Source organism: Rhinoraja longicauda, chromosome 5, assembly GCF_053455715.1.
Source record: "Rhinoraja longicauda isolate Sanriku21f chromosome 5, sRhiLon1.1, whole genome shotgun sequence".
In the NCBI taxonomy this organism is placed as follows: domain Eukaryota; kingdom Metazoa; phylum Chordata; class Chondrichthyes; order Rajiformes; family Arhynchobatidae; genus Rhinoraja; species Rhinoraja longicauda.
In genome coordinates, this window is record NC_135957.1 from 86,194,823 (window position 1) to 86,220,946 (window position 26,124).

At 46.0% G+C, this 26,124-nt stretch overlaps 1 protein-coding gene across 1 annotated transcript; it reads left to right on the forward strand.

Moving 5' to 3' along the window:
• Window positions 1–6: 6 nt before the first annotated feature.
• rpf2 (ribosome production factor 2 homolog) lies at window positions 7–25,649 on the forward strand. Its single transcript, XM_078399909.1, has 9 exons — window positions 7–99; window positions 1,344–1,381; window positions 4,780–4,819; window positions 5,424–5,505; window positions 12,218–12,294; window positions 13,022–13,121; window positions 14,050–14,152; window positions 17,523–17,667; window positions 20,878–25,649. Exons 1-9 carry the CDS (start codon window positions 43–45, stop codon window positions 21,070–21,072), a joined length of 837 nt encoding a protein of 278 aa, XP_078256035.1. The 5' UTR covers window positions 7–42; the 3' UTR covers window positions 21,073–25,649.
• The last annotated feature ends 475 nt before the right edge of the window (window positions 25,650–26,124 follow it).

Consider the following 26,124-nt stretch of genomic DNA (forward strand, 5'->3'; position numbering starts at 1 on the left):
GAGAAGAGAGATCCCAAACTTCTCGAGAATACCAAGAATGCCATGCTTATAAAAGGAGGAAACACGAGTGAGACAGTGACTGAGGCTTTGAAAAACATTGTAAGTACAGAGTGAAATGCTGGCAATGCGCATTTGCAAAATTTTACAAGTCGTGTGTGTTTAATTGTCATGTGTACCAACAATGGAACAAAGGAAGACAGACACAAAAAGCTGGAGTAACTCAGCGGGTCAGGCAGGCAGCTGTGGAGAACATGGATAGGTGACGTTTCACAGAGTGCTGGAGTAACTCAACGGGACAGGCAGCATCTCTGGAGAACATGGATAGGTGACGTTTCACAGAGTGCTGGAGTAACTCAGCGGGTCAGGCAGCAGCTGTGGAGAACATGGATAGGTGACGTTTTCACAGAGTGCTGGAGTAACTCAGCGGGTCAGGCAGCATCTGTCGGAGAAAAGGAATAGGTGATGTTTCGAGTTGAGACCCTTCTTCAAAAACGTCACCTGTTCCTTTTCTCCAGCGATGCTGTCTGTCCCGCTGAGTGACTCCAGCTTTTTGTGTCTATTTTTGGTTTAAACCAACTTCTGCCGTTCCTTCCTACACAATGGAACAAAGGAATATTTTTCTCCAGGGTGTGTTTACCAAGGTGACTATGTTGCATTGACATACAGGTCCACCATCGATTTTTCTGGAAACTAACTGGTGGTCTGCCCCTCCTTGGTTTGCTTTGGAGTCAGCATCAATTGTACACTTCGAAGGGCCAAATGGCCTCCTCCTGCACCTATTTTCTACGTAATCCGGACAAAATTACGAGAGCACAGTTGAAATCTCTAGAAGTCCCCCTGAAAATGTAACTTTGGAACTATTGGATGTCGTAAATGACTCCGCTGGTGGAGCTGCTGCCTCACCAGAGACCTGGGTTCGATCCTGACCTCGGCTGATGTGGGTTTGCATGATTTCACTGTAACCACATGGGTTTCCTCCAGGTGCCCCAATTTCCTCCCACGTCCCGAAGATGTGTGGTTTGTACATTAGTTGGCCTCTGTAAATAACCCCTCCTGTGTAGGAGGTGGATGGGGAAGTGGGATAACATGGAAATAGTGTGAACGGGTGATCGATGGTCGGCATGGACCCAGTGGACTGAAGGGCCTGTTTCCACGCTGCATCTTTCAGTCAATCAAATCAAAAAGATTTTCGAAGTGTACAATTGATGCTAACTCCAAAGCAATTGTTATGACCTATGATTAAGATGAATCAAGATTAAGGCTGTAGCTTTAAATTCGACATGAGGAATTTTGCCTCCGGTATTATGAACCATTTTGCTTATGTTCCCCGTTCTTTCTTGCAGTATTCTTTAAAGAAGCCAAATGCTGTTCTATATAAGAAGTAAGTATCTTGTATTATTAACAACCTGCATTGTCTCAAGGTTACTGCTGCTATAGTTTGTGCTGGCTATGCAAGTAAAAAATGTGGGAAGTGGCTTTCAAGATGAATGTCTTTCCCCTGGTGAGTTTCAAACTCTGAGGCTGAGGGGAGTTCATAAGTTATAATAGCAGAATTAGGCCATTCGGCCCATCAAGTCTACTCCGCCAGTCAATCATGGCGGCATGGTGGTGCAATGGTAGAGTTGCTGCCTTACAGCGAATGCAGCGCCAGAGACCCGGGGTTCCATCCCGACTACGGGTGCTGTCTGTACGGAGTTTGTACGTTCTCCCCGTGACCTGCATGGGTTTTCTACGAGATCTTCGGTTTCCTCCCACACTCCAAAGGCGTACAGGTATGTAGGTTAATTGGCTTGGTAAATGTAAAAATTGTCCCTAGTGGTTATAGGATAGTGTTAGTGTGTGGGGATCGCTGGTCGGCGCGGTCCCGGTGGGCCAAAAGGGCCTGTTTCCGTGCTGTATCTCTAAACTAAATCGGCTGATCGATCTCTTCCTCGTATCCCCATTCTCCTGTCTTCTTCCCACAATCCCTGACACTTGTACTAATCAAGAATCTATCTATCTCTGCCTTAAAAAATATCCATAGACTTGGCCTCCACAGCCTTCTGTGGCAAAGAATTCCACCGATTCACCACCCTCTGACTAAAGAGACCTGATAAAAGTATATAAAATTTCGTGAGGCAAAGACAGACTAGGCGGTCAGAACCTATTTCCCAGGAAAGAAATGTCAAAGACTAGAGGGCGCAGCTTTAAGGTGAGAGGGACAAAGTTTACAGGAGATGTGTGGGCAAGTTTTTCTTACACAGAGGGTGGTTACACCTGGAGCGCATTGCCAGGGTGGTGGTGGAGGCAGATACGATAGTGGCATTGATGGGGTTTTAGATAGGCACATGGATATGATGCAGGGAATGGGGGGGTATGGATCATGTGTAAGCAAAGGAGATCAATTTAATTGGCATCATGTTTGGCACAGACATTGTGGATACAAATGGATAATCGTCTATACGGGGAGCTTGTGGACCTGGGCTGCGATACGCTGTATTGCTGCACCATCAAAAGCATTGTCCTTCAGAGATAATATATTATCATATAGGATCATTTGTGCAAAACACCTGGGTGTGCTTGTACATCAGTCACTGAAAGTAAGCACGCAGGTACAGCAGGCAGTGAAGAAAGCGATTGGCATGTTGGCCTTCATTGCAAGGATTTGAGTTTTGGAGCAAGGAGGTCCTACTGCTGTTGTACAGGGTCCTGGTGAGACTCTACCTGGTATTGTGAGCAGTTTTGGTCTCCAAATTTGAGGAAGGACATTATTGCCATTGAGGGAGTGCAGCGTAGGTTCACCAGGTTAATTCCCGAAATGGCGGGACTGTCGTATGATGAAAGAAGGGGTCGACTGGGCTTATATTCACCTGAATTTAGAAGGATGAGAGGAGATCTTATAAAATTCTTAAAGGATTGGACAGGCTGGATACAGGAAAAATGTTCCCGATGTTGGGGGAGTCCAGAACCAGGGTTCACAGTTTAAGAATGAGGGGTCGGCCAATTAGGACTGAGATGAGGAAAAATGTCTTCACCCAGAAAGTTGTGAATCTGTGGAACTCTCTGTCACAGAAGGCAGTGGAGGCCAATCCACTGGATGTTTTCAAGACAAGAGTTAGATTTAGCTCTTGGGGCTAAAGGAATCAAGGGATATGGGGAGAAAAGCAGGAACGGTGGTACTGATTTTGGATGATCAGTCTTGATCATATTGAATGGCGGTGCTGGCTCGAAGGGCTAAATGGCCTATACCTGCACCTATTTTTCTGTTTAAAATAGCCTATGGGAATACTATCCTGAAAACGCCTAATCTCGTCTGATCTCAGAGCTAAGCAGGCTCAGCCCCAGTTACTAGTTGGATGAGAGACTGCCTGGGTAAACCAGATGCTGCAGGCTTTTAAAGCTTTTCACTGTACCTTGGCACATGTGACAATAAACTAAACAAAAAAGTAAATTGATCTGGTTGGTATTTCTCCCTCTGCCAGTACTCCAGCTTTTGGTGTCTATCTTCGGCTTAAACCTGCATCTGTAGTTCCTTCCTACACATTTTGTCAGCTCCACTGCAAAATCTCCTGAATATAATACCTACTTTGAAGAAGTTTCCTCCTCTCTCCGACGGGGGTTTTGCAACATCATTTCTTGCATCGGTATTTTTTTGTATATCTTTCATTCATTTGTTCTATATCATCGTCTTTATCTCTTGTTTCCCCCTCCCCTTTCCCCAGGCTCTCGGTCTGAAGAAGGGTTTCAAGCCGAAACGTCACCTATTCCTTTTCCCCAGAGATGCTGCCCGTCCCGCTGAGTTACTCCAGCTTTTTGTGTCTATCGCAGGTTTAAACCAGCATCTGCAGTTCCTTCCTACTCAATGAGAAGCAGATTGGTTTAAACCAATCATTTGTTTTATGATTGGCTTAACGAGGTGTGGCACTTGCACAAAAGATCGTGCACTTCAAACGGTGTGAGGAGTTTAGGTTTATTGTTGTCACGTGTACAGTGAAAAGATTTGCCTTGAATGGTATCCTAACAGATCAGATAACACTCTGCATGAATCAAGTCAAACTCAAGTACAATAGGTAGAGTAAAGGGGAAGATTCAGAGTGCAGAATATACACCGATCAGCCAAAACAATATGACCTGATCCAAAACATTATGACCACCTGCCTAATATGCTGTTGGTCCTCCGTGTGCAGCCCCATACGCAGCAGGGTGCGATGCACTGTGTATTGTGACACATTCCTCCCGTGACCACCATTAACATTTTCTGTGACTTGTGCCACAGTCGACCTTCTGTCAGTTCGGACCAGACGGGATAGCCTTCGTTGCCCTCGCGCATCGATGAGCCTTGGGCGCCCAACACCCTGTCTGTCGCCAGTTTGTGATTTGTCCCTCCTCGGACCACTGTCGGTAGGTACTCACCACTGCTGACCGGGAGCACCCCACAAACCTTGCCATTTCAGAGATGCTCTGACCCAGTCATCTGGCCATAACAATTTGGCCCTTGTCAAAGTCGCTCAGGTCTTTACTCCTGCCCATTTCTCCTGCATCTAACACATCAACTTCAAGAACTGACTGTTCACTTGCTGCCTAACATATCCCACCCCTTGACAGGTGCCATTGGAACAAGATAATCACTTCGCCTGTCAGTGGTCAATATGTTTTGGCTGATCAGTGTAGTTCTCAGCATTGTAATGTATTGTGCAACATTGCTATATAAATACAGATTTAGCAAAACTATAATTTAGTAACCATGCTTTACCCACTAAAATGAAAAATGTTCTATTGTGAAAATCTGTTTTTCACCAGGAAAAATATTACCCGTCCCTTTGAAGATCCGACTTCGGTGGTGAGTAGACATGATACTATTTCACACTGTAAGACTCCTCCGTGGTTATTTTGTTATTTTTTGATGGAGACCCAAGTTCATCTTGAGCATTTTGACTGGCCATGTTGCATGTTTGTGTTGCTAAGGTAGTGAAGGAATGAGAGATGGATCTGTTTGCAACTGCAGACGCTGGCCCGCCAGGAAGTGGATGTAACATGCAGGTGCAGAGAAACCTGTTCTAAATGTACCTCACACCGCCAGGGTCCAGAGTTGGATCCTGACCTCGGCTGCTGTCTGGAGTTTGCACACCTCCCTTTGGGTCCTTTACACGGAGGGTGGTGGGTGCCTGGAACGCGCTGCCAGGTCTGGTGCTGGAGGCAGATACCACAGTGGCATTTGAGAATCTTTTGGATAGGCATATACAGGGATGTGGATTATGTGTAGGCAGGTAAGAGATGGTCTTGGCAACATGTTTGGCATAGACATTGTGGGCTGAAGGGCCTGTCCTTGCTCTGCACTATACTGTTCAGTGATCTGTCCTTTTATCTAACCTAGATTGAGCCAGGGTTATTGATTTATTTGAGGTGAAATTTCTAATGGTTGTTTCCTCTTTCTGTATTAACAGGAATTCTTTTCAAAGAAGGCAGATTGTTCTTTGTTCATGTTTGGTTCTCACAATAAGAAACGACCACACAATTTGATAATAGGTAAGGTTACAAACGTCTGAAGAAGGGTCCTGGCCCAAAACCTAATTTGTCCATTCCCTCCACAGATGCTGCCTGACCCGCCAAGTTCCTCCAATACTTAGCTTTGTGCTCAAGATTTTACCATCTGTAGTCTCTTGCATCACTAAGATTACAAATATGTTTTATATAACTTGAAAATCACATATCTGTTGCTGGGTAGAAGCTAGAGTCTATAATCATGGGTAAACTTTTAGAAACTTTTAGAAATGGTGGCACAGTAGCATAGCGGTAGAGTTGCTGCCTTACAATGTCAGAGACCCGTGTTCAATCCTGACTACGGGTGCTGTCTGTACGGAGTGTGTACAATCTCCCTGTGACCTGGGTGGGTTCTCGCCGAGATCTTCCACACTCCAAAGACGTACAGGTTTGTAGATTGATTGGCTTGATATAAATGTAGAAATTGTCCCTCGTGTGTGTACGATAGTGTCAGTGTGCCGGGATCACTGGTCGGTGCGGACGTGGTGGGCCGTAGGGCCTGTTTCTGTGCTGTATCTCATAGAGTCATAGTGATATAGGGTTGGAACAGGCCCTTTGGCCCCACTCGCCCACACCGACCAACAATGATCCAGCTACCCTAGTCCCACTTGATTGCGCTTGGTCCATAACCCTCCAAACCTGTCCTATCCATGTACCTGTCCAGCTGTTTCTTAAACAGTGGGATAGTCTCAGCCTCAACTATCTCCTCTGGCAGCTTGTTCTATACACCCACCGCCCTCTGTGAAAAGCTACCCCTTGGATTCCTATTAAATCTTTTCGCCTTCACTGTGAACCTATGTCCTCTGGTCCTACACTGGGTAAAAGTGTTTGCATCTACCCGATCTATTCCTCTCATGATTTTGTACAATAGACAATAGACAATAGGTGCAGGAGTAGGCCATTCGGCCCTTCGAGCCAGCACCGCCATTCAATGTGATCATGGCTGATCATTCTCAATCAATACCCCGTTCCTGCTTTCTCCCCATACCCCCTGACTCCGCTATCCTTAAGAGCTCTATCTAGCTCTCTCTTGAATGTATTCAGAGAATTGGCCTCCACTGCCCTCTGAGGCAGAGAATTCCACAGATTCACAACTCTCTGACTAAAAAAGTTTTTCCTCATCTCTGTTCTAAATGGCCTACCCCTTATTCTTAAACTGTGGCCCCTGGTTCTGGACTCCCCCAACATTGGGAACATGTTTCCTGCCTCTAACATGTCCAACCCCTTAATAATCTTATACATTTCGATAAGATCCCCTCTCATCTTTCTAAATTCCAGTGTATACAAACCTAGTCGCTCCAGTCTTTCAACATATGAGAGTCCCGCCATTCCGGGAATTAACCTAGTAAACCTACGCTGCACGCCCTCAATAGCAAGAATATCCTTCCTCAAATTTGGAGACCAAAACTGCACACAGTACTCCAGGTGCGGTCTCACTAGGGCCCTGTACAACTGCAGAAGGACCTCTTTGCTCCTATACTCAACTCCTCTTGTTATGAATGCCAACATTCCATTGGCTTTCTTCACTGCCTGCTGTACCTGCATGCTTCCTTTCAGTGACTGATGCACTAAGACACCCAGATCACGTTGTACGTCCCCTTTTCCTAACTTGTACACCTCTATAAGATCTCCCCTCATCCTCCTGCGCTCCATGGAATAGAGCCCCAGCCTACTCAACCTCTCCCTATAGCTCACACCCTCTAGTCCTGACAACATCCTCGTAAATCTTTTCTGAACCCTTTCAGGCTTGACAATATCTTTCCTATAACATGGTGCCCAGAACTGGACACAATATTCTAAATGCAGTCTCACCAACATCTTTTACAACTGCAACATGACCTCCTAACTTCTATACTCAGTACTCTGACTGATGAAGGCCAAAGTGCCCAAAGCCTTTTTGACCACCTTATCTACCTATCTCTAAACTAAAACTACACTAAATAGGTAAACTTTTAGAAATATAGTCAAATCAAATCAAAATGGTTTTATGAAAAGGAAAATCATGTTTTTCAAATGTGCTCATGTTTCCCAGGGTATAATGGGCAGTCAACCTGTGCATTTTGTTGATTTGAAGTTCCAAAAGACATATGATAATTTGTCACGTAAAAGATTTCATCGGAAACTATGGGGTCAGCTTTGCCACACAGAGGGTCCTGACCCAGGTATGGGTGGTGGGTAAATCTAGTTACCTCAGTCTTGAACGTACAAAACACTCTGTTGTAGGGGATTCCAAAGGTCCGAGAGTCATGAGTGTTTTATTCCAGATGTTCCAGATAGAACAATGTTCTATATGTTCCAGATAGAACAATGCAATTAATACTTGTCGCAGCACAACAGAATGTGTAAACATAGTACACTGTAAACTATATAAAAATATAATAAACAAGAAAAAAAATGCGTGTGTGTATAAAAACACACACACGTGCACGCGCGCACACACATACATGTATATAAACACACACACACACATATACATGTATATAAACACGCGCGCACACACACACACACACACACATATATATATATTTCACAAAATGCTGGAGTAACTCAGCAGGTCAGGCAGCATCTCAGGAGAGAAGGAATGGGTGATGTTTCGGGTCGAGTCCCGAAACGTCAACCATTCCTTCTCTCCTGAGATGCTGCCTGACCTGCTGAGTTACTCCAGCATTTTGTGAATAAATACATTCGATTTGTACCAGCATCTGCAGTTATTTTCTTACACTATATATATATAATAGATATATATATATATATATATATATATACACACACATGCATATAAAGACAAACAATAATAGTTCAAAAACACAAAACTAATGCTCCTAACTTCACAATCCTCTGGAGAAGAAATTCAACTTCATCTCTTGTTAAGTGTTTGATTCCATATTATGGGACACTGCCCTGTAGTTTCAAGCTGAAACCACCTCAGAATCTGGTGTTTTTCAGTGAGTTCATCTTTTATGCTTCAGTCAAGAGGCTAAAGGTATTCTCTCCTGAGGCAGTGGCCTTACAAATGTTATTTAGAAAATCTGACAACAGTAATGTTACATATTAAATATTTCTGAAGCTGTGGTTAAATTTCTTTCTTTTCTGGGGAAAACCTGCTAAAACAATCATTGAATTCAGGAGGAATACATCGTGTAGACGCACTGAGCCTTTTGCCCAGGGTTGGGGAACTGAGAACCAGTTTAGGGGGGGGGGGGGGAATAGGAACCAAAGGTGTTACTTGTTTTACACAAAGGGTGGTGGTATATGAAACAAGCTGCCGGAGTAGGTGGTTGGGCCAGGTACTATTGCAACGCTTAAGAAACGTTTTGACAGGTGCATGGATAGACAATTGTTGCAGGAGGAGGCCGTTTGGCCCTTCGAGCCAGCAGCGCCATTCAATGTGAGAATGATCAGCCATGATCATATTGAATGGCGGTGCTTGCTCGAAGGGCCGAATGGCCTCCTCCGGCACCTATTATCTATACTGTGATCATGGCTGATCATCCACAATCAGTACCCCATTCCTGCCTTCTCCCCATATCCCTTGACTCTGCAATCTTTAAGAGCTCTATCTAACTCTCTCTTGAAAGCATCCAGAGAATTGACCTCCACTGTCTTCTGAGACAGAGAATTCCGCAGATTCACAACTCTCGGTGAAAAAGTTCTTCCTCATCACCGTTCTAAATGGCCTACCCCTTATTCTTAAACTGTGGCCCCTGATTCTGGACTCCCCCAGAACATGTTTCCTGCCTCTAGCGTGTCCAATCCCTTAATAATCTTGCATGTTTCAATAAGATCCCCTCTCATCCTTCTAAATTCCAGTGTATACAAGCCCAGGACAGGTTTAAGGGGATATGGACAAAACACAGGTAGGTAGGACTAGTGTAGATGGGGCATGTTGGTCAGTGTGGGCAAGTTGTGCCGAAGGGTCTGTTTCCACACTGTGCCATTATAGTCAAAAGGCTTTTACACTGCCATACAGTATTTAGTAATGAGCTAGAGTCCATGGGCAGGATTTATAAATTGTGGAAGCAGTTCGAGCTCCCAGGTGAAGCATTTCATTAACTGAACTGGTCCTTAAATTGTTTTTTCATTAAATTAAAATGTAATTTTCAGATTTGTTTGCACTGATATAAATTCACCTCCAGTACTATGTATTTGTATTTATTGAATATAAGTTCTATTATTGAATAACTTTCCTACACCCATTTGTTTTATATTGAGAAAGTTCTGGGCAAACTCTGGTTGTGTTTAATGCTTTATTAAATCCTAAGGGAAGATAGAAATAATAATCTCCATTCGATAGACACAAAAAGCTGGAGTAACTCAGCGGGTCAGACAGCATCTCTGGAGAAAAGGAATAGGTGGTAGAAACATAGAAACATAGAAAATAGGTGCAGGAGTAGGCCATTCGGCCCTTCGAGCCTGCACCGCCATTCAATATGATCATGGCTGATCATTCAGCTCAGTAGCCTGTACCTGCCTTCTCTCCATACCCCCTGATCCCTTTAGCAAAAAGGGCCACATCTAACTCCCTCTTAAATATAGCCAATGAACTGGCCTCAACTACCTTCTGTGGCAGAGAATTCCACAGACTCACCACTCTCTGTGTGAAGAAATGTTTTCTCATCTCGGTCCTAAAAGACTTCCCCCTTATCCTTAAGCTGTGACCCCTGGTTCTGGACTCCCCCAACATCGGGAACAATCTTCCCGCATCTAGCCTCTCCAACCCCTTAAGAATTTTATATGTTTCTATAAGATCCCCCCTCAGTCTTCTAAATTCCAGCGAGTACAAGCCCAGTCTATCCAGCCTTTCCTCATATGTAAGTCCCGCCATCCCAGGGATCAATCTGGTGAACCTTCTCTGTACTCCCTCTAAGGCAAGAACGTCTTTCCTCAGGTTAGGAGACCAAAACTGCACACAATACTCCAGGTGCGGTCTCACCAAGGCCCTGTACAACTGCAGCAGAACCTCCCTGCTCCTAAACTCAAATCCTCTTGCTATGAATGCCAACATACTATTCGCTTTCTTCACTGCCTGCTGCACCTGCATGCTTGCTTTCAATGACTGGTGCACCATGACACCCAGGTCCCGTTGCATCTCCCCTTCTCCCAATCGGTCACCATTCAGGTAATACTCTGCTTTCCTGTTCTTGCCGCCAAAGTGGATAACCTCACATTTATCCACATTATATTGCATCTGCCATGCATTTGCCCACTCGCCTAATCTATCCAAGTCACTCTGCAGCCTCCTAGCATCCTCCTCGCAGCTAACACTGCCACCCAGCTTCGTGTCATCCGCAAACTTAGAGATGTTGCATTCAAATCCCTCGTCCAAATCATTAATATACACTGTAAATAAATGGGGTCCCAGCACTGAGCCTTGCGGTACCCCACTAGTCAATGCCTGCCATTCCGAAAAGGACCCGTTTATTCCTACTCTTTGCTTCCTGTCCGCCAACCAATTTTCTGTCCACCTCAACACTGAACCCTCAATACCGTGTGCTTTAAGTTTGTACACCAATCTCCTATGTGGGACCTTGTCGAAGGCCTTCTGAAAGTCCAGATATAACACATCGACTGGTTCTCCCTTATCCACTCTACTAGTTAGTGTTTCGGGTAGAGACAGGTGCATGGACCTGAAACATCACACTATATGTTGAAAGACTGGAGCGACTAGGCTTGTATACACTGGGATTTAGAAGGATGAGAGGAGATCTTATTGAAACGTATAAGATTATTAAGGGGTTGGACACGTGAGAGGCAGGAAACATCTTCCCAATGTTGGGGGAGTCCAGAACAAGGGGCCACAGTTTAAGAATAAGGGGTAGGCCATTTAGAACTGAGATGAGGAAAAACATTTTCAGTCAGAGAGTTGTGAATCTGTGGAATTCTCTGCCTCAGAAGGCAGTGGAGGCCAATTCTCTGAATGCATTCAAGAGAGAGCTAGATAGAACTCTTAAGGATAGCGGAGTCAGGGGGTACGGGGAGAAGGCAGGAACGGGGTACTGATTGAGAATGATCAGCCATGATCACATTGAATGGCGGTGCTGGCTCGAAGGGCCGAATGGCCTCCTCCTGCACCTATTGTCTATTGTCTATTCCATTTCTCCAGAGATGTTGTTCGACCTGCTGAGTTACTTAAGCCTTTTGTGTCTATCTTCGGTTTAAACCAGCATCTGCAGTTCCTTCCTACACAATAGTCTCCATTACTTTGACGAGCTGTTTGAGATGCAGTGTTTCAATTGTTTGGTTTACAAGGTAATCTTATTAAATAGATCGGGTAGATGCAGAGTCTTTTACCCAGAGTAGGGGAATTGAGGACCCAAGGACATAGGTTTAAAGTGAAGGTGAAAAGATTTAATAGGAATCCGAAGGGTAACCTTTTCACACAGAGGGTGGTGGGTGTATGGAACAAGCTGCCAGAGGAGGTAGTTGAGGCAGGGACTATAACAATGTTTCAGAAACAGTTGGACGGGTACATGGATAGGACAGGTTTGGAGGGTTATGGACCAAGCGCAGGCAAGTGGGACTAGGGTAGCTGGGACATTGTTGGCCGGTGTGGGCGAGTTGGGCTGAAGGGCCTGTTTCCACACTGTAGCATTCTATGACTCTAAATGTTTAATGCAGTTTGTTTAGTGGAGTGTGTTTATTGTATGTTATCCCAGTGAAATGTTTCTAAAGGCAATTTATTCTTCCTTCTTTGCAGGCCGAATGTTTGATTACCACATTCTAGATATGATTGAGCTCGGAATTGAAAAGTTCCATGCTTTAAGTGATTTTAAGGTAAGCTGCATGGATATGACAGGTTTAGTGGGATATGGGCCAATCACAGGTAGGTGGGACTAGTGTAGATGGGACATGTTGGTCAATGTGGGCAAGTTGCCTGTTTCCACACTGGCTCAATGACGATAATATAAGTAAAGAATAAAGTGCTGGAGGGTCAGGTAGCATCTGTGGAAGGAATGGACCGGTGACATTTTGATCAGGACCCTTTTTCGGAGTACTCGGGCCTAGTGGAATCAAGGGATATGGGGTGAAGGCAGTCACAGGTTACTGATTGAGAATGATCAGCCATGATCACAATGAATGGCGGTGCTGGCTCGAAGGGCCAAATGGCCTCTTCCTGCACCTATTTTCTATGTTTACTTTGAGTACTTTGTTTTACTTTTACTTTAACCTTCATGTTTATTCCCCGATATATTCTGTTGAGAGAACAGAGTTTTGCCCTGGGTGACCACTACTTACCGAACTCAAGCATTTTTGAGCAGTTTTTACCAATTAAAGAAATAAATTTAACGGCGTCTTCATTCCCGCCCCAAAACATTGCCTCCACAATGCTGCCCGACCCACTGAGTTCCTCCAGCACATTGTGTTTTTGCTCAAGGTGCTAGCATCTGCGGTTTCTTGTGTCTTAACAGAAGTCATGTAGGTTTCTCTTTGAGCTTTCGGAACCAGCAGTAGAAGTGATAATGTCAGAAATACACTTAAAGAATCTTTTTTATTTCCACAGAATAGCAAATCGGCAGAGGGTTCCAAACCTATGTTGGTGTTTGCAGGAGATTTATTTGATTTGGACAATAATCATAAAAGACTGAAAAACCTTCTCATTGGTAAGTTTTCCCGTGTACATATGATATTTGAGATGGAATGAACTAGCTGAGATGGCCTGGGTGAATGTGAGACGTGGGTCTCCTTGCGCATCTGCCTTGCAGAGTGGAATGCCTGACTATCTGCAACATGCTGCTGGGACAGTGGTGGAGGTAGAAACAATAGTGGCATTTGGATCTTATAGAAACATGAAATTCTTAAAGGATTGGACAGGGTAGATGCAGGAAAAATGTTCCCGATGTTGGGGGAGTCCAGAACCAGTGGTCACAGTTTAAGAATAAGGGGTAAGCCATTTAGGACTGAGATGAGGAAAAACGTTTTCACCCAGAGTTGTGAATCTGTGGAATTCTCTGCCGCAGAAGGCAGTGGAGGCCAATTCACTGGATGCTTTCAAGAGAGAATTAGATTTAGAAAGGAATCAAGGGATACGGGGACAAAGCAGGAACGAAGTATTGATTTTAGATGATCAGCCATGATCAGATTGAATGATCTCGAAGGGGCAAATGGCCTACTCCTGTACCTTTTATGTTTCTATTTAAGAGACCTTTGGATAGGCACGCGGAAATGCAGGATGTGTAGGTTCATTATTGGCACGTATACAATGAAAAGCTTTGTTCTGCATGCTATCCAATCAATATACCATACAGAAATACAATCAAGAGAAACTCAAGTACAATAGGTAGAGCAAAGGGGAAGATACAGAGTGCAGAATATAGTTGTCAGCGTTGTAGCGCATCAGTTCCACAGACAAAGTCCAATGTCGACAACGGGGTAGAGGTGAATCAGACAGGACCCTGGCTCCAGGAAAGAATGGGACCTGTCACGAAGAGAGTATCTGTCAATATTATGTTTATTATTGCAGCTAGTAAGGTTTAACATTTTATTAAACGGTTGTTGAAATCTGTCAATCCCCTTCAATGTCCCTCATAGATTTCTTTCGAGGGCCGACGGTGCCAAGCATTCGTTTGGGAGGACTGGAAATCGTTCTGCATTTTACGGCTTTAGTAGGAAAGATCTTCATGCGAACCTACAAGTGAGTGTGCTGCAGAGTGTTTCTGCTCTTGCATTTCAAAGGTTTAGTTTACAGACACAGCATGGAACCGGCCCACCGAGTCCGTGCCGACCAGCGATCACCCGTCCACACTAGTTCAGTGTTATCCCAGTTTCGCGCCCTTACTCATTTGGGGCAATTTACAGACGCCAACCTTAAAACCTGCATGTATTTGGAGGGTGGAAGGAAACCACATCTGGAGTACTGTGTGCAGTTTTGGTTTCCTAATTTGAGGAAGGACGTCCTTGCTATTGAGGCAGTGCAGCGTAGGTTCACGAGGTTAATCCTCGGGATGGCGGGACTGTCATATGAGGAAAGATTGGAAAGACTGGGCTTGTATTCACTGGAGTTCAGAAGGATGAGAGGGGATCTTATTAGAGATGTATAAAATTTATAATAGGACTGGACAAGCTAGATGCAGGAAAAAATGTTCCCAATGTTGGGGGAGTCCTGAACCAGGGGCCACACAGTCTAAGAATAAAGGGGAGTTCATTTAAAACTGAGGTGAGAAGAAACTTTCTCACCCAGAGTTGTGAATTTGTGGAATTCTCTGCCACAGAAGGCAGAGGAGGCCAATTCACTGGATGAATTTAAAAGAAAGTTAGATAGAGCTAGCAGAATCAAGGGATATGGGGAGAAGGCAGGCACGGGTTACTGATTGTGGATGATCAGCCGTGATCACAATGAATGGCGGTGCTGGCTCAAAGGGCCAAATGGCCTCCTCCTGCACCTATTTTCTAAACCGGAGTACCTGGAGAAAATCCACGTGGTCACAGGGAGAAGTTCCAAACTCCGTACAGACAGCACCCGTAGCCAGGATCGCACCCAGGACTCTGGCGCCACGAGGCAGCAACTCTACCGCTGTGCCACCGTGCCGCCTACCAAAGGTGTTCTGTAGACTCTGATGCAGGGGCACTAAGTCAGTGCTCAGTCTAAGTTCACATCCCTGAGGAGATGCTTAAGCAGCTTTAGGCACAGACTGTTTGTTGAGTTAGTTTAGCTTATTGTCACGTTAACCGAGGTACAGTGAAAAGCTTTTGTTGCGTGCTAAGCAGTCAGTGGAAAGACTATACATGTTGACAATCGAGCCATTTACAGTGTACATATAGATGATAAGGGAATAGTTTTTAGTGCAAGGTAAAGCCAGTAAAGTCCCATCAAAGTTAGTCCAAGGGCGTTCGTGTTCGTGTTCACAACTACATTGTTAAGTGACAGTAGATCTTTCGGAAGCCAATTGCACTGAAAGTGAGTTTAAATACAACGCAGTCTGACGGGATGACAATCGGAAAAATTACAAACACTAAATCTGAAATAAAATGCTGCAAATATTCATCGGGTTGGGCAACATCTGTGGAAAGAGAAACGTAACATTTCAGGTAGATGATCAGCAATCATTTGTCATCAGATCAAAATCTTTTCTTCTACTTATTCACAAAATGCTAGAGTAACTCAGCAGGTCAGGCAGCATCTCGGGAGAAATGCTGAGATGCTGCTGAGAAATGCTCCCGAGATGCTGCCTGACCTGCTGAGTTACTCCAGCATTTTGTGAATAAATCGATTTGTACCAGCATCTGCAGTTATTTTCTTATATCTTTTTTTCTACGCTCTAAATGCCTCCCTTGATTACTATAGCCAATTGCTGGTACAATTTATAGTGGGCCTGGTTCTGTATTACACACCCACTGAGGTGCTCCAGCACTTTGTGTTTTTTCCTGCAAATCTGAAGGCTCCAGCAGAGGGCTCTCCAAGCCTGTAAAATGATGTTTAATGTGGCAGTTTCTGGTGTCAGAAGTGTCCAGATCTGCCTAGATAACACACAAAGAAAGGTTTCTTCGTTCTCAACATTCCCACATCGACCAAGATGCCCCCTCTGTACTAGTCCCACCTGCCTGTGTTTGGCCCATATCCCTCTAAATCTATCCTCTCCATTCGGCATGTCCCCTACATAACCTATCCATTCAGCAGTTCCCCTACAACCCTCACCAACCTCTACACGTGGTACTGATTGAGAATGATCCGCCGTGATCACATTGAATGGCGGTGCTGGCTCGAAGGGCCGAATGGCCTCCTCCTGCACCGTTCACGCTACGGCCTAATACTGGAGTCGGTGGCCTCCAGCTGGGATCGACCTTGAAGACTCCGGTCGCAGGGTCTGGACTTACCATCTCGGAGGCTTCGGCCGTGGGCCCTGCAGACCGCAACATCTGGAGTTCGCAGGTCCCTGGCTGGCGACCGGCTTTCGGGAGCTCCAGCCGTAGCAGCTTCGACCGCCCCGAAGCGCGAGGTTTGATCGACTCGCTCGCAGGCCCTTCATCGCCCTGCGTGGCCTGGCCGCGGCACTTTCCATCGCCCGGTGGGGGCTCAGGACCTTCATCGGCCTGCTCGGCTCGGCCCTGGGACTTTCCATCGCCCGGTGGGGGCTTCAAAAGTTGGGAGCCTCGATCGCCTCGTGGCACCACGGGAGAAGAATGAGGAGGAGATAAGACTTTTCTTTGCCTTCCATCACAGTGAGGGTGTGCCTGGAGCAATCACTGTGATGGCTGTTTGTGTTAAAAATTGTAATTGTGTGTCTTGTATTCTTTATTGTCTACTGCCGGACCCTGACGTGAGAGGACGCTGGCGCTATTTGTTCGCTGCTTCTCTGTCAGGACAATTCGTTTGTTTGTTTTTATGTCTTGACTGTTTTTGTAAAGCGTCTTTGAGCACTTGGAAAAGCGCTATAAAAAATAAATGTTTATTATTATTATTATTGTCTATTGTCTACACATGCGCCATAGAAAGCATTTTATCGGGAAGCTTCACAGCGTAGATTGGGAACAGCTCCATCCAAGACCGCAAAAAACTGCAGAGAAGGTACAGAAGTGTGAAAACGCACACCTCTAGATTCAGGGACAGTTTCTTCCCAGCTGTTATCAGGCAACTGAACCATCCTACCACAACCAGAGAGCAGTGCTGAACTACTATCTATCTACCTCTTTGGAGACCCTCGGACTATCTTTATTTGGACTTTACTGGATTTAACTTGCACTAAACGTTATTCACATTATTCCCTTTATCATGTATCTGTACACTGTGGACGGCTCTATTGTAATCATGTATTGTCTTTCCGCTGACTGGTTAGCACGCAAGAAAAGCTTTTCACTGTACCTCGGTACACGTGACAATAAGCTAAACTAAACCAAACTACTTCCTCTAACAGCTCATTCCATGTTCAATCACTCTTTGTGTAAAAAAAAGGTTTCCCTCATGTTCCTATTAAATCTTTCCCTCTCCCCTCGAGCATTTATCCTCTGGTTCTCTATTTGCCTGCTCTGGGTAAGAGGTGATTATTTTGGGTCTACTTTATCTACAGGGTGTTGATGAAGAAATCTGGTTGCAGAATACCCAGGATAGAGCTGGAAGAAATGGGACCTTCCTTTGACTTTGTGCTAAAGAGAACCCACTTGGCATCTGATGACCTCTACAAAAAATCCCTACAACAACCAAAGGCCCTGAAGGTGAGATCAGTAGACCACTTGAGTCACGGCACCAGGCATGTGCTGCATTTTAGTGGTGGTGCAGTGGTAGAGTTGCTGCCTCACAATAGATAATAGGTGCAGGAGTAGGCCATTCGGCCCTTCGGGCCAGCACCGCCATTCAATGTGATCATGGCTGATCATTCTCAATCAGTACCCCGTTCCTGCCTTCTCCCCATACCCCCTGACTCTGCTATCCTTAAGAGCTCTATCTAGATCTCTCTTGAATTCATTCAGAGAATTGGCCTCCACTGCCTTCTGAGGCAGAGAATTCCACAGATTTACAACTCTCTTTGGGATTTACAACATTCTCACAGCGCCTGAGACCCAGGTTCCATCCTGACTACGGGTTCTGTCTGTACGGAGTTTGCACGTTCTCCCCGTGACTGCATGAGTTTTCTCCGGGTGCTCTGATTTGCACCCACATCCCAACGACGTGCAGGTTTGTAGGTTAATTGGCCCTCTGTAAATTTTCCCGAGTGTGTAGGATAGAACCAAGATCACTGGTCGGCGCGGACTCAGTGAGCCAAAGGGCTTGTTTCCGCGCTGTATCTCTAAACTAAACTAAAAGTTATTACTTTAACTTACATGTAACTTTAGTAAATTTAATTAATTCTGAGAAACTGAATGTTTTTGTGATCGCATTAAGTCGCATTCCTTCCCTTTTGTCCAATAGACACTGACTGTATTGTGGTAAAATGTTGGGCGGCACAGCTGGTAGAGCCGTGAGGAAGTTAGGAAATGGGGACGTACAACGAGATCTGGGGGAGTCTAGAACAAGGGGCCACAGTTTAAGAATAAGGGGGAGGCCATTTAGAACTGAGATGAGGAAAAACTTTTTCAGTCAGAGAGTTGTGAATCTGTGGAATTCTCTGCCTCAGAAGGCAGCGGAGGCCAATTCTCTGAATGCATTCAAGAGAGAGCTAGATAGAGCTCTTAAGGATAGCGGAGTCAGGGGGTACGGGGAGAAGGCAGGAACGGGGGTACCGATTGAGAATGATCAGACATGATCACATTGAATGGTGGTGCTGGCTCGAAGGGCCGAATGGCCTCCTCCTGCACCTATTGTCTATTGTCTACCTCATAGCGCCACAGACCCAGGTTTGATCCTGACCTCAGGTGCTGTCTTTGTGGAGTTTGCACGTTCTCCCTGTCACCACATGGGTCAGGTGAAAGACTATACATGATCACAATTGAACCGTCCATTGTACAGATACAGGATAAAGGGAATAACATTTAGTGCGCAATAAAGTCCAGTAAAGTCCAAGCTGTTATCGGGTATCTGAACCTCCTTTCCAACAACTAGAGAGCAGTCCTGAACTACCTCATTGGAGACCCTTGGACTATCTTTATTTGGACTTTACTGACTTTATTTTCCAGTAAACGTTATTCATGTTATTGACTTTATCATGTATCTGTACACTGTGATTGGCTTGATTGTAATCGTGTATTGTCTTTCTGCTGACTGGTTGGCACGGTGGCGCAGCGGTAGAGTTGCTGCCTTACAGCGCCAGAGACACAGGTTCGATCCTGACTAGGGGTGCTGTCTGCACGGAGTTTGTACCTTCTCCCCGTGACCACGTGGGTTTTCTCCGGGTGCTCCGATTTCCTCCCACGCTCCAAAGGTGGACAGGTTTGTAGGCTTATTGACTTTGGTAAAGATTGTAAATTGTCCCTAGTGTGTGCAGGGTAGTGTGCGGGGATCGCTGGTCGCAGCAGACTCAGTGGGTTGAAGGGCCTTTTTCTGCGCTGTATCTAAACTAAACTAAACTAAAAGCTTTTCACTGTACACATGACATTAAACTAAACTAAATTAAACTAAAAAAAGATAGTCCAAGGGTCTCCACTATGGATGGGAGGTCAGGACCTCTCTTTATTTCCGTGCTGTACCACTCAGCTTGTCAGTTGCTGCTGAGTAGGATCGGGGTTTGTGTGGAAAGGGGCAGTCTTTTCTGTGGTTCAGTTGAGTATAGGAGCAAAGACCTTTGATAAGGTCACACACGGGTGGTTGATGAGCAAAATTGGAGCACATAGTATTGGGGGTAGGGTGTTGACATGGATAGAGAATTGGTTGGCAGACAGGAAGCAAAGAGTAGGAGTAAACGGGTCCTTTTCAGAATGGCAGGCAGTGCGAGTGAAGTGCCTCGGTGCTGGGGCCACAACTATTTACAATATATATTAATGATTTGGATGATTATTCACAAAATGCTGGAGTAACTCAGCGGGTCAGGCAGCATCTCAGGAGAGAAGGAATGGGTGACGTTTCAGGTCGAGACCCTTCTTCAGTCTGAAGAAGGGTCTCGACCTGAAACGTCACCCATTCCTTCTCTCCTGAGATGCTGCCTGACCTGCTGAGTTACTCCAGCATTTTGTGAATACATACCTTCGATTTGTACCAGCATCTGCAGTTATTTTCTTACACTAATGATTTGGATGATGGAATTAGAAGTAAAATTAGCAAGTTTGCAGATGACACAAAGCTGGGTGGCAGTGTGAACTGCAAAGAGGATGTTAGGAGGTTGCAGGGTGACCTGGACAGGTTGAGTGAGTGGGCAGATGCATGGCAGATGCAGTATAATGCAGATAAATGTGAGGTTATCCATTTTGGCGACAAAAACAAAGAGGTAGATTATTATCTCAATGGTATCAGATTAGGTAAAGGGGAAGTGCAGCGAGACCTGGGTGTCCTTGTACACCAGTCACTGAAAGTAAGCGTGCGGGTACAGCAGGCAGTGAAGAAAGCTAATGGCATGTTGGCCTTCATAGCGAGAGGATTTGAGTACAGGAGCTTTGGTCCTTCTGCAGTTGTATAGGGCCCTGGTGTGACCACATCTGGTGTATTGTGTGCAGTTTTGGTCTCCTAATTTGAGGAAGGACGTCCTTGCTATTGAGGCAGTGCAGCGTCGGTTCACGAGGTTAATCCCCGGGATGGCGGGACTGTCATATGAGGAAAGATTGGCAAGACTGGGCTGGTATTCACTGGAGTTTAGAAGGATGAGAGGGGATCTTATAGAGACAAATAAAATTATAAAAGGACTGGACAAGCTAGATGCAGGAAAAATGTTCCCAGTGTTGGGGGAGTCCAGAACCAGGGGCCACAGTTTAAGAATAAAGGGGAGGCCATTTAAAACTGAGGTGAGAAGAAACGTTTTCACCCAGAGAGTTGTGAATTTGTGACGTCTTTTGCTGCAGGCGAAGAAGAAGAAGAACCTGTCTCGGGACGTGTTTGGGACGAGCTACGGCCGCATCCACATGGAGAAACAAGACCTCGCCAAGCTGCAGACCAGGAAGATGAAAGGGCTGAAGAGAAAAGGGGCGAGGGTGGCGGCGAAGGAGGCGGAGGGCGACCGGGCAGGGAGCAACCCCAAGAGTGCCAGGGTGGAGTGAGTGAGTGAGGGATTGCCGGGAACCCAGGACACACCACGACCACAGCCCGGCCGGCAGACAACTCTCCAAGCTTCACTTCCGGCAAGCACAACCAGATAATTGCTCACACACACTTCCACACAGAGTTAACGTCAACATGTTTTTATCTCCGCTTCAGGCACCGGTGTTTGCAGTTCTTTGGTGGTGCGGGGGGAGTGGGGGGATGTCTTATACATGGTTCCCCTCTCTCGTGTTTTGGAAGCTGTACTGTTTCAATCAGCCCTGGTTGACTCCAGCCGTGAATTGCTGAGCAAATTGTTCCCCCCAAACCGCACTCACTCCTTCCTTGGGACAGGCAGTTCTGGTGGACAATAATTGATACCGTTGCCTTTTTTGTTATAAAGAATGAATTGAACCAGATATAAAATTTTCAGTCGTGTAATTATGTTTCATTACGGCTACCTTTGAAGCAAAACTATTCTGAGGCTCGTGGGAAATTGAAAACCTGATTATGAACAAAACAAACCCAAGACACGGTGGCACAGCGGTAGAGTTGCTGCCTTACAGCGAATGCAGTGCTGGAGACCCGGGTTTGATCCCGACTACGGGTGCTGTCTGTACAGAGTTTGTACGTTCTCCCCATGACCTGCGTGGGTTTTCTCCGAGATCTTCGGTTTCCTCCCACACTCTAAAGTCGTACAGGTTTGTAGGTTAATTGGCTTGGTAAATGTAAAAATTGTCCCTAGTGTGCATAGGATAGTGTTAGTGTGCGGGGATCGCTGGCCGGCGTGGATCTGGTGGGCTGAAGAGTCTATTTCCGCGCTGTATCTCTAAACTAAACTAAACATGTTAAACAGTTTAGGCCATTGAGCTGTTTGCATGAGATCATGTCCAGTCTTATCCCCAACACTGCAGACTCGTCTTTTCCCTTAGCACATAGAGGGATACAGCGTGGAAACAGGCCCGTCGGCCCAACATGTCCCATCTACACTAGTCCCACCTGCCTGCGTTTGGCCCAGATCCCTCCAAACCTGTCTTATTCATGTACCTAAATATATCATAAATGTTGCAATACTACCTGCGTCAACTACCTCCTCTGGCAGTTTGTTCCAAACGCCCTCCACCCTTTGTGTGAAAAAGTTACCCCTCAGGTTCCTATTAACTATTTCCCCTCCTCACCTTAAACCTATGTCCTCTGGTTCTTGATTCCACTGCTCTGGGCATCCACTTGATCTATTCCTCTCATGATTTAGTACACATCTATAGGATTCCCCCTCATCCTCCTGCACTCCCAAGGAATAGAGTCCCAGTCTCCTCAACCTCTCCCTGTAAGCCAGGCCCTCGAGTCCTGGCAACACCCTCGTAAATGTACTTTGCATCCGTTCCAGCTTGACAGCATCCGGTTCTACTTGCTTCTGGTGGCACCATTACAGGTGTTGCTTTCATAGAAGATGGAACAGTGCAGCACAAGAACAGCATTGCAGCACAAGGGTGGTGCAGCGGTAGAGTTGCTGCCTCGCAGCGCCAGAGATCCCGGTTCAATCCTGTTCGGGTGCAGTCCGTACAGAGTGTGTACGTTCTCTCTGTGACCAAGTGGGTTTTCTCCGGGTGCTCCAGTTTCCCCACGAAGCGTGCAGGGTTTATAGGTTAATTGGCTGCTGTATATTGCTCCTGGTATGTTGGATGACAATAGACAATAGGTGCAGGAGGAGGCCATTCGGCCCTTTGAGCCAGCACCACCATTCAATGTGATCATGGCTGATCATTCACAATCAGTACCCCTTTCCTGCCTTCTCCCCATACCCCCTGACTCCGCTGTCATTAAGAGCTCTATCCAGCTCTCTCTTGAATGTATTCAGAGAATTGGCCTCCACTGCCTTCTGAGGCAGAGAATTCCACAGATTTACAACTCTGACTGAAAAAGTTTTTCCTCATCTCCGTTCTAAATGGCCTACCCCTTATTTTTAAACTGTGGCCCTTGGTTCTGGACTCCCCCAACATTGGGAACATGTTTCCTACCTCTAATGTGTCCAACCCCTTAATAATCTGCCAAGATAAGCTGCCAAGATGAACATTGTGAGTTTACCAGCAGACCCTTGCTGTTTCCTTCCTGTTGATGGAATATCAAGTTAAAGTGAATGTTACTTCAGAACACGATCCAAAAAAAATAATGTTGCAAATATTTTTTTCCCTTTCATGTGAAAACTACTTTGGTGAGCAAGAATGGAAGGTGGGAACTCTTCCGCTCAGTCCGCCTAAAGCTCCCTGATCTCCCGGTTGCCAAACACTTTAACTCCCCCTCCCATTCCCACACTGACCTCTCTGTCCTGGGCCTCATCCATTGTCCTAGTGAGGCCCAGCGCAAATTGGAGGAGCACCTCATATTTCGCTCTGGCGCGTTACACCCCAGCGGTATGAACCTTGACTTCTCCAACTTCAAGTATCCCTTGCTTTCCCTCTCTCTCCATCCCTCTCCCATCCTAGTTCTCCCACCAGTCTGACCGTCCTGATTGAATTTTATCTTTGTATGCCTCGTTGTCTCCTTCCCCTAGTTAACAATGATCTGTTCTACATTTTCTTTGAGCTTTGTCCCCTTTGTTCTCTTGTTTTCACACCTTATCCTTCCTTATCTCTGTGTCTCCCTCTCCCCTGACCCTCAGTCTGAAGAAGGGTCTCGTCCCAAAACGTCACCCATTCCTTCACTCCAGAGATGCTGAACAACCCGATGAGTTACCCCAGCATTTCGTTTCTATCTTAGATGGGAGTAATTGTTAATTGGTGAGAGACAGCGTTGTCAATGTTCAAAAGGTCAGCTGTGATCTACTGAAGGGCAAGGTAAAGGTGCAGCCAAGAGGTTTGATGATATGTAGCCTTTATAGAGTCATAGAGTGATACAGTGTGGAAACAGGCCCTTCGGCCCAACAATGTCCCAGCTACCCTAGTCCCACTTACCTGTGCTTGGTCCATAACCCTCCAAACCTGTCCTATCCATGTACCCGTCTAACTGCTTCTTAAACGATGGGATAGTTCCAGCCTCAACTACCTCCTCTGGCAGCTTGTTCCATACACCCACCACCCTCTGTGTGGAAAAAGTTACCCCTCCGATTCCTATTAAATCTTTTTCCCTTCACCTTGAACCTGTGTCCTCTGGTCCTCGATTCCCCTACTCTGGGTAAAAGACTGAGCATCTACCCGATCTATTCCTCTCATGATTTTGTACACCTCTATAAGATCTCCCCTCATCCTCCTGTGCTCCATGAAATAGAGACCCAGCCTACTCAACCTCTCCCTGTAGCTCACACCCTCTAGTCCTGGCAATATCCTCGTAAATCGTTTCTGAACCCTTTCAAGCTTGTCAATAAAGCATGAGAGGGTATGTGTAGATTTGGGGACAATTCCCAGCAAAGGTTTGCCTGTTCGCATTCTCCAGAGATGCTGCTTTACCCGTTTACTGCTATTTTTAAGACAGAGATAGATTCCTGATTGGTGCGGGTGTCAGGGGTTTTGGGGAGAAGGCAGGAGAATGGGGTTAGGAAGGAGAGATGATTGTGTGTCGGAGTAGACTTGATGGGCCGAATGGCCTAATTCTGCTCCTATCATTTATGAACTTATGGCCTGCTTATTCCAGCATTGCCTATTGCCTACAGTTCTTTGTTTCTACATCTTTCCTTATAGCTAACATCCTCTAATGTAGGCAGTATTCTGGTAAAATACTCCGGTACCCTCTCCAAAGCCTACACATCTTTTCTGTAATGGACAACTCCATTTTGTTCCAGTCTTCAGCAACAAAAATAAACTTGCAGATAATGAATTTTCCCCCATGATTTTATTTCCCCCGTTATCACAAGTGTTTTTATAAAGGGGCGGCATTTTACAATGGAGCAGTGGTAGATCTTCTGCCATACAGCGCCAGAGACCCGGGTTCCATCCCGACCACAGGTACTGTCTGCACGGAGTTTGTACGTTCTCCCTGTGACCTGTGTGGGTTTTCTCCGGGTGCTCTGGTTTCCTCCCACACTCCAAAGACGTGTTAATTGGCTTTGGTAAAAATTGTTCCTCGTGTGTAGGACAGTGTTAGTATGCAAGGTTATGACTGACTTTGAGCCCCAATGCGTGGTCGTGGACTTACCTTCAGAGCCTGCGATCCCTTGCCTGGGATCGACGCTCCAACCACGGCCTGCGGATTTCACCATCGAGGATCTCGCAGTCTCGGGTAGAGACCGATGTCGGGAAGCTCCAAATCGCAGAAGGTTCGACCAGCCCTGACCCGGGGTCAGATCGCCCGGCGCGGGGGAGCTGAGATCCCTCCCGATGCAGGAGCTTGATCGCCTTGACGCGGAGGGCCCAATCACTGGCTACGGGAGCCAAGATCGTCCCGTCAACAGAAGCCTCGAGGCCCCCGACCACGGGAGGACAAAGAAGGGAAGAGATTGAACTGTTTTTCGCCTTCCATCACAGTGAGGAATGTGGAGGAGTCACTGTGGTGGATGTTCATGTTAAAATGTATTTTGTGCGTTCTGTTGCTTTTTATTGGTACGAATGTATGGCAAATGAAATTCCTCGTATGTTGCAAAACATACTTGGCTAATAAAGTATGATTATGATGGTTATCGCTGGTGTGGGCCAAAGGGCCTATTTCCACGTTGTTTCCACGTTCCAGGAATGTTTACACTAGAGAGTTGCTCTAGGGCGGCACGGTGGCGCAGCGGTAGAGTTGCCGCCTTACAGCGAATGCAGCGCCGGAGACTCAGGTTCGATCCTGACTACGGGCGCCGTCTGTACGGAGTTTGTATGTTCTCCCTGTGACCTGCGTGGGTTTTCTCCGAGATCTTCGGTTTCCTCCCACTCTCCAAAGACGTACAGGTATGTAGGTTAATTGACTGGGTAATATGTAAAAATTGTCCCTAGTGTGTGTAGGATAGTGTTAATGTGCGGGAATCGCTGGGCGGCGTGGACTCGGTGGGCCGAAGGGCCTGTTGCCGCGCTGTATCTCTAAATGAAAAAAAAATGTATCTCTAAAGTCTAAAGTGATTTTCCATGAAGTGAGGTCACGTAGGCACACATCTATCATGT